This window comes from Zootermopsis nevadensis, unplaced genomic scaffold, assembly GCF_977971745.1.
Source record: "Zootermopsis nevadensis isolate Lab colony 2312 unplaced genomic scaffold, Znev_1.0 Znev_ptg000024l, whole genome shotgun sequence".
Taxonomy (NCBI): Eukaryota; Metazoa; Arthropoda; class Insecta; order Blattodea; family Termopsidae; genus Zootermopsis; species Zootermopsis nevadensis.
Window position 1 is genome coordinate 14,747,253 of NW_028259156.1, and position 15,160 is coordinate 14,762,412.

General features: G+C 37.4%; 2 protein-coding genes across 2 annotated transcripts in view; one reads left to right on the forward strand and one right to left on the reverse strand.

The window, feature by feature from the left end:
• Nucleotides 1-15,160, forward strand: part of LOC110830924 (alpha-tocopherol transfer protein-like) — a 182,946-nt gene that overhangs the window by 14,996 nt on the left and 152,790 nt on the right. The window lies entirely within an intron of this gene.
• Nucleotides 1-15,160, reverse strand: part of Ac3 (Adenylate cyclase 3) — a 77,284-nt gene that overhangs the window by 13,617 nt on the left and 48,507 nt on the right. The window contains exons 6-7 of the mRNA XM_022066341.2: nt 4,212-4,370; nt 2,523-2,661 (exon numbers count right to left, since the gene is read on the reverse strand). Of these exons, the coding sequence (XP_021922033.1) occupies nt 2,523-2,661; nt 4,212-4,370 (298 nt within the window). The remainder of the gene's footprint in view (nt 1-2,522; nt 2,662-4,211; nt 4,371-15,160) is intronic.

Consider the following 15,160-nt stretch of genomic DNA (forward strand, 5'->3'; position numbering starts at 1 on the left):
ACGTCCTAAATTGTTATGGAATTAAGAAGATGACAGTTTTGTGGAAACTGCTCTGTCTACTCTCGTAGTTGATCTACGTTTCAGAGGCGCTTATTGCCTCCATTATCAGGGCGATGTTATCGAATTTTATATCTGATTTGTCTGAATTATTTGCTCAGGGGAAAAATGTTCATTAACGATTAACCCCCGCAGCGCATTTATAATTTATACGAGGTTAAGTGTCGAATAAACACGTGTGAATGCTGATGAATTTGACACTCCGGGACCCTCCCATTCCGTTGTTAATATGGTTTCTATCTGCCGCATAATCGTGGAGATATGACTGTTGCATAAAAATAAAATTGCCAAATTTTACGAGCCATAAATAGCAATAAAGTAAATGTTTACTTGAGATTTTTATATTACGTTGGCCGGGGAGTTTTAATAAAACGTGTTATTTGCACAGTTCAGATATAAATTTGACGAAGCTTGCTAACGGCATACTTAATGCATAAAATTGGAACATAGCCTGTAAGTGCTTTTTTTAATAGTTTCATTCTCTGAGGTTAACAGAGGGTGAATAATAATTTCACGCATCAGATATTTAACATTACTTTCATGACGGACATTCTTATTAAGGTCTTTTTTAATTGACTTTCGCGACAAAAGCAGTTGGCTCGAAGAGAATGTGTTATTTAACACGGTAAGTGTGCTGTGAAGAGGTCTCTCAGACCGAACCTTACACAGAGCTTCGCCCACAATTAAAGAACTTATTTTAATTTTTGTGGCATTTTTATTTTATGTAATGACACGACAGCATTAAAATACATTTTAAGAAATGGCGTTTAGGGATGTGAGCTGGATTCGAATGGCCTATGTTATTATATCCTTATGTGGTCTGCTGAACTGCCAGATTTTTTAGGGAACATTGCATTATTCAGTTGTTTGGATTATATAAGTCACTTATTTTAAACTTCGACTGAGATTTTAGTTGGATTTCACAATCACGCCAAACCGAGCAGTTTCTGTGGTGGAAACTGCCTAGCCTTGTATCTGGAAGGTACCCGGTTCGAAACGGATTTGGGTTACTGGTCTGCCGTTGTATTGTTTAATGTCCCCAGGCTAATTCTAACTTACAATTTTTTTGCACAATTGTTTATAAAAAATTCATTTGCAGGTTTTGAAGTTTTATATTGTATTTTGTCTGTTTTCGTTCTAAAGATGAACTGAGGTTCTTAATGAAGGTGGTACGCAAACTCCCCGAAGAGGAAAGTGAGACGAGATTTTGCGTTTGCGCAGTGAAATCGTAAACTGGGCTCTGGTTAGACGATGGTGATAATGGCAGAATATCGTTGGACGTTGTCTGTTTTATGAATAAAACCAGCGTACCTATACCGTGTTTCGGAGTAGTCTGCAGCGAGAAGGAAAGAGTGCCTACTGTATGTGACCCCTGAATAAAGATGCTCCTTATCGATAGGTACTGAAGCAAGTCGGAAGCCTTTTGTTGAAAATGTTGCGAACCTCGCAAAAATAGACACTAAGCGTGGTATATATATAAAGACGGCATAAAGTTGTGAATAAAACTGCGGACTTATACCTTTTTTTTTTCCAAAACGTCGTATATATCTTATGCGGTAATTGCACTAAGCGCATAAAATGAGCGCATAATGTGGAAGTATGTTTCCATATAACACCCAGGCTCTCCTTTCAGTTTTTTACCCATCTCCCTCGTTCAAAAATTCATAAGTTACGCAGATGTACGCTAAAGACCATTCCAAGGCTCTGAAGTGAAAACTGGTCTGTCAGTCTACTTTTACGTCTTCCTGTAGTCCTGTCTCCTTTTCTTCTGGTGGCATGTGTGCAGGCTGTTTCAGGGACCCCGTAATCCTGTATTCTGTTTGCACATAGTCTCCAATATAAATGATAATTTTGTATATTCCGAACTAGTTTTCGTCTTTTAAAGCGTTATTTTAAAATTGCTCCCAGTAGCGTTATAACAAGTGTTGAGTTCGCAATTTCTGTTGTTTGCTAATGTTGCGGATGTGTAATTTTCAAAACGTTGAGTCGGTTATAGACACACCATTGCTTTGTTTTAATAATATATATCTTCTACCTTTGGTTTTTTAAAAATTTCCATTTATTCCTGAGACTAAGTCTGCATAATCGTTCAACTGAATATATATTTAAGTCATTATAGATGTTTTGTACGCAGAAGGCCTATATTAATTATTATGGCTTGTTTAATATCAGTGTTAAATATCTTGCAAAATATCTGTCTTTAATTCTTACAAACGAAATTTAATATTTCACAGTAGAAAGCTTCTCGAGACATCTAATGACGGCGCGACTGCAGGACCAGAGACTCTGATATTCTCTGCCAACTTTCCTTTAATCAGAAAAGTTTGAAATAATTTTGGACGTAAGTTTGGCTCTTCCAGGTTTGCACAGATATTAATTATGTAAGAAATGGAGTATGAAATTCTCTCTGGATGATGAGACCTTTGTTCCCGTAGGCTACATAATTCCTGTCAGTTGGTACTCACCGGTTTCAGAGCCTTTACGATGAAGAAGGTTTTTATCCCAGCCATACGTAGTGTCTCTTCACGTTTCTCACCCAGTGCAGCCTCCACTTCGAATTCTCCGTTGAGATAACTCAGTGTCTTCTCGGAGATGTGTACACGCCTGCATAGAAAACAGATAAAGGACCCTTCACACAAGGCGTGGTTTCGGAAATAGTCTGACCTATTTTCATTACAAAATACCGCCTTCAGCTGTATGCCTGTACTAAATAATAAAGAATCTACGATCGAAATGTGACTTCAGCTCAAAAGCGACTTCCAATTTAATAAGAATATTGCTGTTTTCTGGGTTGTAGTGCCGTGCAGTCTGGCAGAAGTTTACCAACGTCTTCAGAGGTCCTTACTGTCTTCATCATCAGTACGATGAGGTTAGCAAGGACATCTGAAACGATGGCAAAATTCTACCAGACTGTAACCCAGAATTCAGTCATCCTCGTACTCATCGCTATGAGAACCTCAAATCCTACTTGCAATGTAATATTTTAAATCTTTATGCCTGAAACTATCTCTGATCGTGAGCATCTTCTTCATGATGGCTATCATTGTTGTTTTTATCTTTTTATCTACTGTTATCATGTCCTCCTCCATTTCGCATATTCAAATGTACTGTTTTTAGTTTTGTGTGGTTTACTCTGTATTAATCGTCATTACTTATTTTACTCAGAACAACGCGTGGAAGTTCCAGTTCCTGAAATTTATCCAATTAATATTTTTGGACAGTCACCCATCAAAGTCTGCCGAATTATATTACATGGGAAGCCTTCTCTGATGAAAAATGTACACAATCTGTGCTAGAGAGAGGTAATCCAGCTACCCAGGTATTCGGCAGAAATGAGCGTTGTATCTTGCAGAGAAAAGTTAACTTTTTTCTTAAACAAACTCCGTTTATACTGTTTTCAACTTTGAGAACTTCTGAAAACCAATAAAATTCAGTCGCTTATATATCAGACATGGATGCGGAAACTTTTCCGTTGAATATAAGCAATCAAATACATAAGGCAATACGTGAAAGTTGGCTTCCTCCACGCGCTGTAGAGCTTTTCGTATTGACCTATAGTGTGCAAGTCAACGTCTGGAGTTCCTTTATACAGTTCAGAAATTCTCACAGGAAATTCCAGTTATAATTTCATTGCAGTCCGGTTTCTTAACACTGCAACGACACGTTATTTGCACCTTTGCATTCAATTGATTTCAGGTTCTCAATGAGACGAGTATGAACATGACTGTCTTCTGGGTTGTATTTCGTGTAGTCGTCTGGTAAAAATTTACCGACGTTTCAGAGGTGCTTACTGTCTCCACCATTAGGGTCCTGATGATGGAGGCAGCAAGCACGTCTGAAACGTCGGTAAACATCTACAAGACTATACAGCGCAACCTCCCAGAAGACAACCATTCTCAGCGCCATGAGAACTTCAAATTTTACCTGCAGTTGTTTTATTTACTACGATATTTAACCAGATTGGATTAGTTCTTTTAAACACAATTGACCATGATTTAGTAACTGATATTAAGCCTTATGCAATTGGGGTCTTGACATCGTCGATAAGGGTTGTCGTGGTTTTCTTCAGGAAAGTCTTGGCCACAGCCAGTTTCAATGAGATGCTTTACGTTCATTCTACCGTTCGGGACAATGCGTCGTTAAAGACTGCTTACCCAGGCAGGCCACTGCTTTCCATCTTGTTCGCCAGTTCCACATCTTTGGAGTAGACGTCGAACTGCCATTGTCTTTGGCCCAGAACTCCTGCCAGCACGGCCCCCGTGTGTATCCCCACTCGCATGTCCACGGGGGAGTTCGTCTTCTGCTGCACGTATCTGCGAGAAGACGATAATGGGCTTACGAGTGACTGCTCTTAATGCCGCAGCGAACATGTATATTCATTAGTAGAATTCTTGTTACATGCAGCTAATGAAGGCGGCCACACTTATGTCACAGCACGGGGCTAAACCCAGATTAGAACACTGAAATTTGTCGTAGGGTTTACGTACGTGTTTCAAGACGTAAGACAGTTTATTTAGCTGCTCTGTCATTACCTCATGTTATATAGCGTTGAGTGATAGAATGATTAATTAATAATGAATTAGAGAAGATTTGGAAGGAAACGGTCGTACCCTAATTTAAGACGCTGTCGTGGAATCGCCTAGAGGGACTGAGACAGCCAATATCTCGATCGGTATTTAAACTAAAGACCTCCCAAACACGAAGCAGGAGTACCAACTACCTGGCCACAACATTAGGTAAAAATATTTACAACATTCAGTTAATTATAAAATAAGGCGTGTTTAATAAAAATTGCGAGTGTTTCTAAACGCCTTGCATATCTACACGGTTTCAGTGGTAATGAAAATAAAATCAGGAAAAAAAATATATTTTTTTTACAATATTACAAAAATGTTTTTAATTGTGAGACGTGGACTATTATAATTGTCCACTGGGTACTGTCGATTGGCCGTGAAGTAATTTATCACAAATTGAAATCCTACAAAAAACGGTGTTTAATTTCATGTTTAAGTTTAGAAATCTGCGCAGCCATGTTTAAAGAATGGATTCGTTGAGGAGCCTAAATTCAAAACTTTGGCTGCTCAGCGCAGAGACTTGTATGGTCGGTGGTAAACAACAGTTATTTTGAATAGGTCTGCAGTTGATCTCCTCTTATACTGTCACTAGAGAACAGTCATCAGAATTCTAACCAGGGTTTGGCCGGTTACACCATTTTAAATAGACGGCTAATTAGTGTGTGTTGTGATATTCTGCACCATGAAGCTTGAATGTCGAATAAAAAACTGCTTCAGTGTTCAGGAGGCACGTGGAAGTTTTTCCCACCCAGTGGTTAATTCTAGCTGCAGGACGAAATAAAAGGACTTAAAATGTCTAAAGAGATTCAGTGGCTTTCAGAATACATGCATTTATTCAGCTGTAATTTGTTTGGTTCTTTTTCCATATGATAAACATGAAAGAAGAATTACGTACTGCATTAATTTCTGACGCTTTTAAATTAACTAATTTATTCTTAGCTTGGCAGCTTCGCTAAGCCCGTACGAGTAAAATCGACTAGTAGTTGTTTGGTAACGAAGTGGCCGATGGCCGTAAAACTGAATTTGTTTCTGTCATCTCTTTTGAATCTCTTAGAGAAGCTTTTATTACAGCCACGATTCTTTCGGAAGTTGTTAAAGTGAGCGCAAAAGCACACACACATATACAGTTTTATGCAGAGAGACTGTGGGTGAATAAGAAACGCATATTGAGATACAAAACAGGAAAACGAAACTGTGATATGAAAATGGTGTGATCAAAGTAATAAAACCTAACGTTTTAGATATATAGACCTACATAATTGGAATAATGTATTTACCAGTAGTAGCAGAAGGTTATTTATATAGACTAGTATATGAAAATGAGCTTATATTCCCGTTCTTTCTACAGATTGAACACCAAAATTTTTGTAAATATCGGTCAGTTTTCTTCCGTCCTGTATCTGCCTTGTGATTACTAAACATCCTCATGTGCTGTAAAGCATAATCAGTCTCATTCTATACAGATGTTCTGTCGCTACACAACTATGTATGATTTAATGTATAAGGCGATCTTTTTCATGTTTACAAGACCTGTTAACTTGCAGCGCTTGGGGGAGTAATAACAGACAGGAAATGTGACGACATGTCCATTTGTTAAATTTAACCAGTCATTTGTTTTGGGGCAACGCGAATGTACATTTTGGTAAGAAATGTTAGTGTGTGGTTATAGTGTATTTTACTAAGAAACTGGTGAAGACGAACTATTTAGCTGTTCTTACATAAATACGTTTTAGGATAATCTGTGATTTTAGTGGTTTCTTGCGATTTTGATAGTTTCAATCGATCTACAGTAATGTTGTAATACACGCTTAATAAACGAAATACAGGAAAGCTTTTTTACACGGTAATACAGGAAGCTTAATTAATTATTTTGAATAAGTTACACGTAAATAATTATAGCTTCGTTAATTCTGACTTCAAGTCTGTGTAGAATATTAGTCGTAGCATTTAAAATGTTTGAAAACGATAAACTCTATTTAAAAACAAACCGTTGAAGAGATGATATTTGATCAGTACTTTATACGAATAGTGACCAGCGTTTAATCAGGGCACTGAAGCACACAGCTTGTATTTGGAAAGGGGGGGGCACTGAAGCTCGACCATTATTACGTTCTAAATCCTGAAACCGCTGGCCGCATCAGCTTGGCTTTGATCCCTAATCTGTTGTAACAGGCAGAATTCTGTGGCAGAGGCTTACTTTAAGGTTCGTTGTGCGTCCACATACCGCAGGTGTGGTCCAGACTCTACATCCATTACACAGGAATGGTGACAGAAATAGTTTCACTTGTAAGAAGATAATTCAGAGGATTCTCATTTGTTGCAAAATTTTGGGATGTAATTTATAAAATAAATGCATTTTGACGGAGCTGAGTCCGTCAGTCTGCGTATCCTAATACTTATTCTCCGAAGCCACTAAACTAATTTAATTTAAGTTTGATGCTGGGAGATATAAAAGCAGACCGGAAGTTGTCCGGATAACGTAATTTTGTTTGTAAGAGTCCAATATGTCTCGTGCCTTCCGGCGAAAAATGTAAAAGTGGAAAGTTAGTAATGACAACAAAAGAGTGAAAGCAAAGAGGCATATGGAGAAGAAATGAGAAACACTTTGTTTCCAGAGGTGGAAAATGTATTATTGTTAGAAGATTCCCAGGCAGTGCTCGCTCGTCCTTTTGATAAGAATAGAATTATGGTGAATACGTTAGGGTGATAGCCCTCCCGATTTAAATTAACCAAAATTAACTCGTTGCTGTGAAGGCCTCCAAATTCCTTGCATTTCGAATTATGATTACAGTGTTTAGAATAAAATCAGATTTTCCCTATCTTTCCAAATCTAAGCTCGTCTAAATGATAATTAACAATTCAAAAGGAAACATAACTCCTCTCCATTACAGAGATCGGTGGTAAATGCTGTTCAAGGAAATTATTACAGCAGGTAGTGCATGTAGTTTCCATTGGGCTTTAAAGTGTTAATTTCTCAAAAACGGCTTTCAGCACAAAAGTGGCATGTGACTTTTAACAAACAAAGTGCCAGTATTGCCCATAACATTTTTAAACGATATTATATATATACCGACTTTTTAAAGATAAAATCATTTTTCTAATGAGATACGGTGATTGCTGTAGTGTGGTAACGTTTCAGCCATAGGCAAAGAAATCTCTTGCAATAATTAAACGTGTGAGATCACACAGATGCCCAGAGGAGAATAACTCATTTCCGAGATTTCAGTTCTGAAGATGGAAACGGTATGTTCCTCCGAAACGTTGGAATCTACATCAGACCTCATTTCATTCAGCCACTATGTTGGCTTCGTAACTTACATTTTCAATAGTAGGTTCTCTTCTCTCAGTAACCAATCGAATTTTACAAACAAAAACAGCCTGAACTTTAATGTTTTGTAGTTTAACAGTTATATTTTGATCGTTTAATATTTTGAACTTTGGAAACAATAATAAAAAATAAAAGATTCGTAATGGAACTTGGTCCACAGCCATTCTTTCGCGAATTATTCTCTAGATTGTATTATGAAACATTAGCCTACTATACATGCCAATGTATGTGACTGTTAAATATTTAACTAACAAAAACAATGGACGTTTTAATGCCAGGAGAATACATTTCACGTGACAAAATTATGCAGTTCTAAATGCATTTCAATACATTCCTGAAATACTTTATTTTATTCTTTTTAAACTTCGTTCCGATACATTGTAGACTAAACACTGAAAATTAATGGTAGGCTCTTAAGAGTGTGATATAAATTACACGGTTATACGATGGGATTATGAGAATATGACTCTAAACGTGAATTGCCCCATAAAGTACTAGATTAGGAACGTAAATCTCTGTGATTGAATGAAAACGTCTGAATATAATCTTCATACACTTCATAACTTACCTTTAAGACCCATGTTTTGCGTAAATGCCCTTTAGAATTTAATACTGACTGACTATAGGAGAGATTTTTACATTTCCCTTCGAAAAAATCCTTTAGGAGCAGTTCGTGCCTGCCTGTACTTTTTTGTTGCTTTGAAACTGCCTTACGTCGACCGCAATTTGCCGCTGGTTACATGACTCACATCGCCTCATATTGGCCCAGAGTTCAGCCTTTACAATACGATCCTATCAGAATGTTGAGCAGAAACATGCCCAATAATTCTCACGAAGTTCGCGGCACGTAATGTTCAGTTGAGTAATTACTTTATAAAATATTATCCAACGTAATGTAAACTTTTATCTTCCTCTCTGTTTGGTATCGATCCTTCAGGCGACCTCCAATTTTACCGACACACACATACTTATTATAAAATGTATTAAAATTGCATATGTAATTAAGTGCAATTAGTCCATTGTACTATTATACTCCCACGTACGTCTGGGTCTTCCTAGTGATCTCTTTCCTTCTGGATTTCCCACCAGAACCATGTATTATTTCCTCTTCTGTCCTATGCAGGCTACATGTAATGCCCATCTAATCGTCCTTGACTTGATCTGTCTAATAATATTTGGTGATGAGTACAATTAGTCCTATGCATCATAATTAAAGTAACACGTGCATATCATCGTTATAACACATCCACCACATTGGATTTGTCATTTCGTCACGGATTGCCATCATCTGAATAAACGGATGTATTGAAAATATTTTGTTTTACTAAATCAGCTTGCGTAAGGAGACGCCATTAATCATAAGCAATTACCTGTAACTAACTGTTTGTAGCTACACTTCGGTTGTTAGTAGACCAATTTTTACGTTGTTTGTTAACCCTTTGTAGCTCAGTGATAACTATATGTACCATCCGATTTAACATTTACTAATTTAGCATCCTTCCCACACAGTATATTTATGGAATTTAAATTATTTTTATAATAAACTGCTGTTATTTTCCTAATCAGCATTAGCCGATTAATCTTTGTACTTGAGATGCGTTATGTTTCCTTTTATGTAAATACAAGACTTGAGAAAACTATGTGTAGATCTGATAAAATAATTCAATTCAATTCAATTAATTTATTTACGTGTTTGCCAACAGCAAGAAGCCAATAACAGGCAAACACAGACAATACATACAATAATAATGAAATAATAATGGATAATAGTAAACAAACGGATTAACTAAACTTATACATGTACAGTACCAAGTACAGGCAAACCCAAAATAGAAACAATATTAACACAGAGCAAAAAATGAAGAAATATAAATAAAAACAAATAATCCACCTAGGGAACACTAATATAATTGTAAAACTTTAAAGAATATAAAAAAACAGATAACGAAGCTAGATCATCTACAAGACAACCTATCTAGATCATTTCCCTTGTTGAGAACGTTCGCTCAAGGGAGACAATGTTTACGCTAAATACATTGGGTTATAAATAAATAAGGGCTCAAACTGGATGAAACTGTCTCAGATGCTCCATTTCTGCGTCCTTGTGAACACGACGACAAAACTTCGAGTAGGTAGTAATTAGGAGTATAGTAGATGAATAAACATAATTTAATTCCATGCTAACGTGTCAAACGGGATAAGATGCCTTGGTCTATATGACAAAACCAGGTCAAGGGGTTCAGCGAGACTCACGAGCCAATTGAACTCACACACATCACTGAACCCGTTGACCTAGTTTTGTCACTAGCAACCAGATGTGACCTGTCTTATTTTTTGTTTTCAATTCAGCGCTTGCACAACATGAATTAAATTTATCAACATATCTCTAAATATATTTCCAGAATGCTATACTACAAAATGTTTTCTCTGTTACATGTTGTGAGAATCTTTATTCTCAGAATGTTTATCCACAAGAGTTGTAACATATTCTTCTTGTCTTCTACAAAATAAAAGTACCAACATTTTGTTAACTTTTGTGTGACAGAAATGTATTTAAGGTATTTACTGTGAGGTTAAGAGAGCCTTGTTAGCCATCTGACTCCATGACCAATTGCAGGCAAAGTATAATATGATCCTTGGATCTGTTTCATGTGTATAAATAAAAATGTTACATCTTCATCGAAACTCTGAATTATCCATAGTCTGAAGATACTCATTTAATGAGATAGCATCGCTGCTCTGTGTAGCGAAGCGGCCGTCGTAGATCCCAACACGTAACTTTCGCTAACAATTTCGCAGTGATACGGCTGTGTTCCCAATTTAGGACAGGCTACTATCGCAAGGAGTTGTCACGTAATGTGCTATTGTCTGAGTACCTCAGTTGATAAGACGACCCATCCAATTGTTTTGTGGTTCGGAGCACCACCAGAGCATATGACCAGGCTGAAATCTACAGCTACACAAATTAACCATCTAGTACATTGTCTTAAGTGGACAGGAGATACTTCCCCTTTAGTACGACACTCTACTAGGGTCCATCATTTGTTAAAACAAGAGACAAACATTGGACTCTCACTGATTTAGTATAATTTCCTCAGGTAATTTCTTCCAGTTAAGTGTTCTAACCAAAATATTATATGACTTTCTGTTTCTCCTATTGGGCAACATGCCCAAACCAGTATAAACCTTGAAGCATTCAACACCAAAAGGAGATTACAAATAGTCACGGTCTTTTTATGCAATTTTCTGTGTTTCTAAGTTGTTTCTTCCTCTCTGTCTCGCTTGTTCATTTGTTCTCCTCATCACTTAGAGTTCGCAGAGACATACTTTCAGTTTCTGTTTCCCGCCGAGGTTTAAAGACTAAATTTGGGTGTCTGTAATGTTTCTTCTGTCACACTGGTTACTGTACACCCGTTACTCTATGAATGGGTTCAGGGGCATCATGCAGGTATGAAGCAATGACACGTGAATGGCTAAACGTTTGCTGCAGTTCACAGCAGATTGCTTTCAACAAAAGCGCACATGGCATTTCAAGTCACACTGTTCAGGATATTGTGTGTGACTGATGCGAATAGTCCAATTTAATTCATATGTACGGTTTATAGCCATACGGAACCCGTGCGGTTACCATGACGACAAATAGAGTGGAGATGCAAGTTACATGAGTTTAACAAGGAGAATCAGGTTAGAGCTCGCTTTACCCATGCCAGGGGACCTCACTGTATCCGACCGATATCAGCGACAAGCTGAATTTCTGCTACGTTTTTCCTTCTGATTTAGGGATCCGTGATAATCCGACTTGACTCCAACAGTCCTGTCTAAGAATTTCGTGTTATTACTGAGTGACGCGCATGAAATAGCATTAATTTATTTCTTTGTGTTTCGCAGAATCGTCTTCCTTCTTTGTCAAATTATCGTCCTTTTTTTCCCCTCATTTTCATAGCATTTTCCTCGTATTCTTCAGCGTCCTCGGCTATCGATCCACATTGAAGGAGGATAATATCAATTATATGCTACTACAGGCTAAAGTGCCCTTTATATAGGGTGTACACAAAAGAATGACGCGGTTTCAAAAGTTAATAAGAAATTTATTTCTCACCTTACACGGGCACAACATAAGGTGTAAGGTGAGAAATAGGTTTTTATTAACTTTTGAAACCGCACCATTCTTTTGTGTATACTCTGTATAATCCAGATTTTATTCAAATACATTTATTTAAAAAAAAAATTCAGTGCAAATAAATTCGTACTTACTAGTTGTAAGTACGTGTGTGTTGTGTTAACTGTCATAAACAATAATAGGGGATTGAATTCTCTTACGTGACACATGAAAGTTCGTGCAGTGTGAAAGAGAACAGAATTATTCTTGAACATGGTTATATTCAGGTTCCGAAACGTAAGAATGTCATACCACTCACGGCCTTGGCATCTCAGGATGGCAAGTCTTGTAAATGTCATGTGACGATACTGCCAAAGGGTGATGAATGATTGAATTCATCTGGCTTAGAATATGATCCAGCGGCGGTCTCTTGTGATCGCGGCACTAAAACTTCTTAGAAGATGACTTTGTCTTTTGATGTGTTGCGCCGTGTAAACTCGTAGGAATTGACAGACGTTTCAGAGATTCTCGGAGGTGATTTTACTGATAATGGAGGCAGCAGGTATATCTGAAAGTCTGTCGGTTTCCGCGATATTTAAACGCCGCAACATCCCGGAAGACGTCGTCTAACACCGCCGCGAAAACATGAAATATCACTAAAATTTTATTGCAAGATGAATGACTTTCAACCTTTTCACAAGCATTTAAGCTTCATGGGGTTAGATAAATACAGTATTCTTCACCTAAAATGTGTAATTTGCTTTCTGTATCCTCTTTATATTTGAATTAATGTTCGCATTTTGCCTTGTGGTAGTCACGTTGCTTTTCGGTTTAAAAATTATGTGTATTAAAGTGAGGGTGATGACATGTGGATGAAAATTGTTGTATAAAGGTTGATATTTACATGGTGACTACCAGACCGGCAGACGAATTCAATTATTTTTCCCATTAGCAACAGCCTTCGGTTTGTTGCCTTACTAAGGTAAAGAGGACATTACCAAAATGTTTTATGTGTTGCATCAAAAGTGTAATATTTAAAAGGTTATATTCAATTTTTCATACTTCGTATTCTTAAAACAAATGCTAGTTTAAAATTACAGTATTTAAACCGCTATGCAATTTGTTCAATTCTAACCGAATGTCGCGACTGAATGATTCGTATTTCTGCTTCGTATTTTGAGGTCACTGGTTAAAATCTCAGCCCGGACATCAGCTGTCCTGACAGTTTTCCTTAATTAATTACCTTGATTTGTTATACAGAAATAGGTCAGTTTATGAAACTTTGAAGTTGATATATTCCGCGTTTCTTTTATCGAATTACACATGCAGCTTGAATTTCAAGTACACATGCAACGGACTGGCGTTCCCAAACCAGCGTTTCTTTAAATTAACATTGAATTATCGTGTTATCCGTAGAAATGATACATATTCGCCGAAAAATAAAATTCATTGAGTTAGCTTAGACTTCATTGAAGACCTCAATTCTCTGTCGTGGCACAAAAACGAACTCCTTACCATTAAAATATGTAATGAACTTGTCTCTAGACCTACGTAGTCCCTGAGGGACGCAATCGATCCGTTTCTTCGGCCGGAACAAATGACAACTCAGAATCAAAGTGGCATAAACGGCATTGCTGACGTAAAGGAACAACGCAGACATGTTCCTTTACTGTTACATAACGTCTGTTCATGTGTCTGAATATGTAGGCCTACACAAAAGAAGACTGGGATGTTGCGCCTTGTAGTCTGGTGAAATTTTGTCAACGGCTCAGAGGTTATTACTGCCACCATCTTCAGGGCTGTGGTGCTTTGATAACACTGATGATGAACGCAGTAAGCACACTGAGATGCTGGTGAACGTCTATAGTGAGAACCTGAAATGTCAACTAGGACTTGGTAGTTCGTAAAATCTGAAACTGGAGAGATTCGAGATGAAATTGTGTGTGAAAAGTTGCTATCGGAATTCACTCTAATTTCCATATGGAAACTAACGTCGCGGCCACTTAGTTAGCACTGCTGCTGCTTCGTATTTGGGAGGTAGACCCGTAGAATCTCAGTGAAAACTTATTTTTAAACCTTTCGTCCCAAATAAAATTCGTCAGTGACGTAGCGTACGGATTTCCATGAGGTATAACATTTTCATTTGATACTTTTTTTTGACACGATGAATATCTGTCAAAATATAGAAAAAAGTCCTGTCTATCTGTAGTTTAATGTGTTCAGCGATATTAGCTTTGTGTCAGCGGATTTTTTATTTGCAATAAATGAACCTCATTATCTATTGTGTGTGAGAAAAAATCAATAAACGTATATATAAAATGTTTGTACTCTAGCGAAGTATAACTTTCACTGTGATTTTCCATGTTTCAACAGATTTTGAAGGTCCTTCTTGCATAAATGTAAACACGATTCGTATGTAGAGATGCCTGTTTCAATTAAGATGATGCAACTGTATCATCGTTTGAGGATAATTTTGTACGATTTACCAGAGTTTCATCCGCGATTTAATTCCGGGGGCAAAGTGAAGTGGGAATTTGAAATTTGTTGGACAGAAGCGTCAAAGAGAACGAAAGAGTTACAAATAAACCGTAATATTTGAATACACATTTTATCCTCTCGTTATGAAATCTTTCTCGTCTAACCAGTGATAACATTAGTAAGTATGCGGTTTTAACATGGCATTTCAAAATTTGTGAATACACTTGTATTCTGTTTCATCATAATTTAGGTCATGAACCGTACTTCCATTCGCTTAGATGTGTACACTTCAAGTGTGTATTTGTTCCCTTTCTGAAGTGCAGATGACTTGTAACAAACAGGAAATTGATGTTTCCTCTGTCCTTTCCCTCTCTCCGCTGCGAATCTGCCCCGAACTCAGTTTAATTGTAACGTCGCCCTACCTCTTCGCGCTGATTCAACGTAATGAACGTCACAGGAGCGCGGTCGCGTTGTTCCCCAGCTGGCGACGAGCGTACTGTCAACTAATTACATTACTGACATACAAGTTGTTAGTGCTGGACTGCACATTCGACCTGCAAAGTGTTTGTAGCATTTCAGAGCTCTTTCATAAGATTAAGCCCTCGCTATAATGAGCAGCTGAAC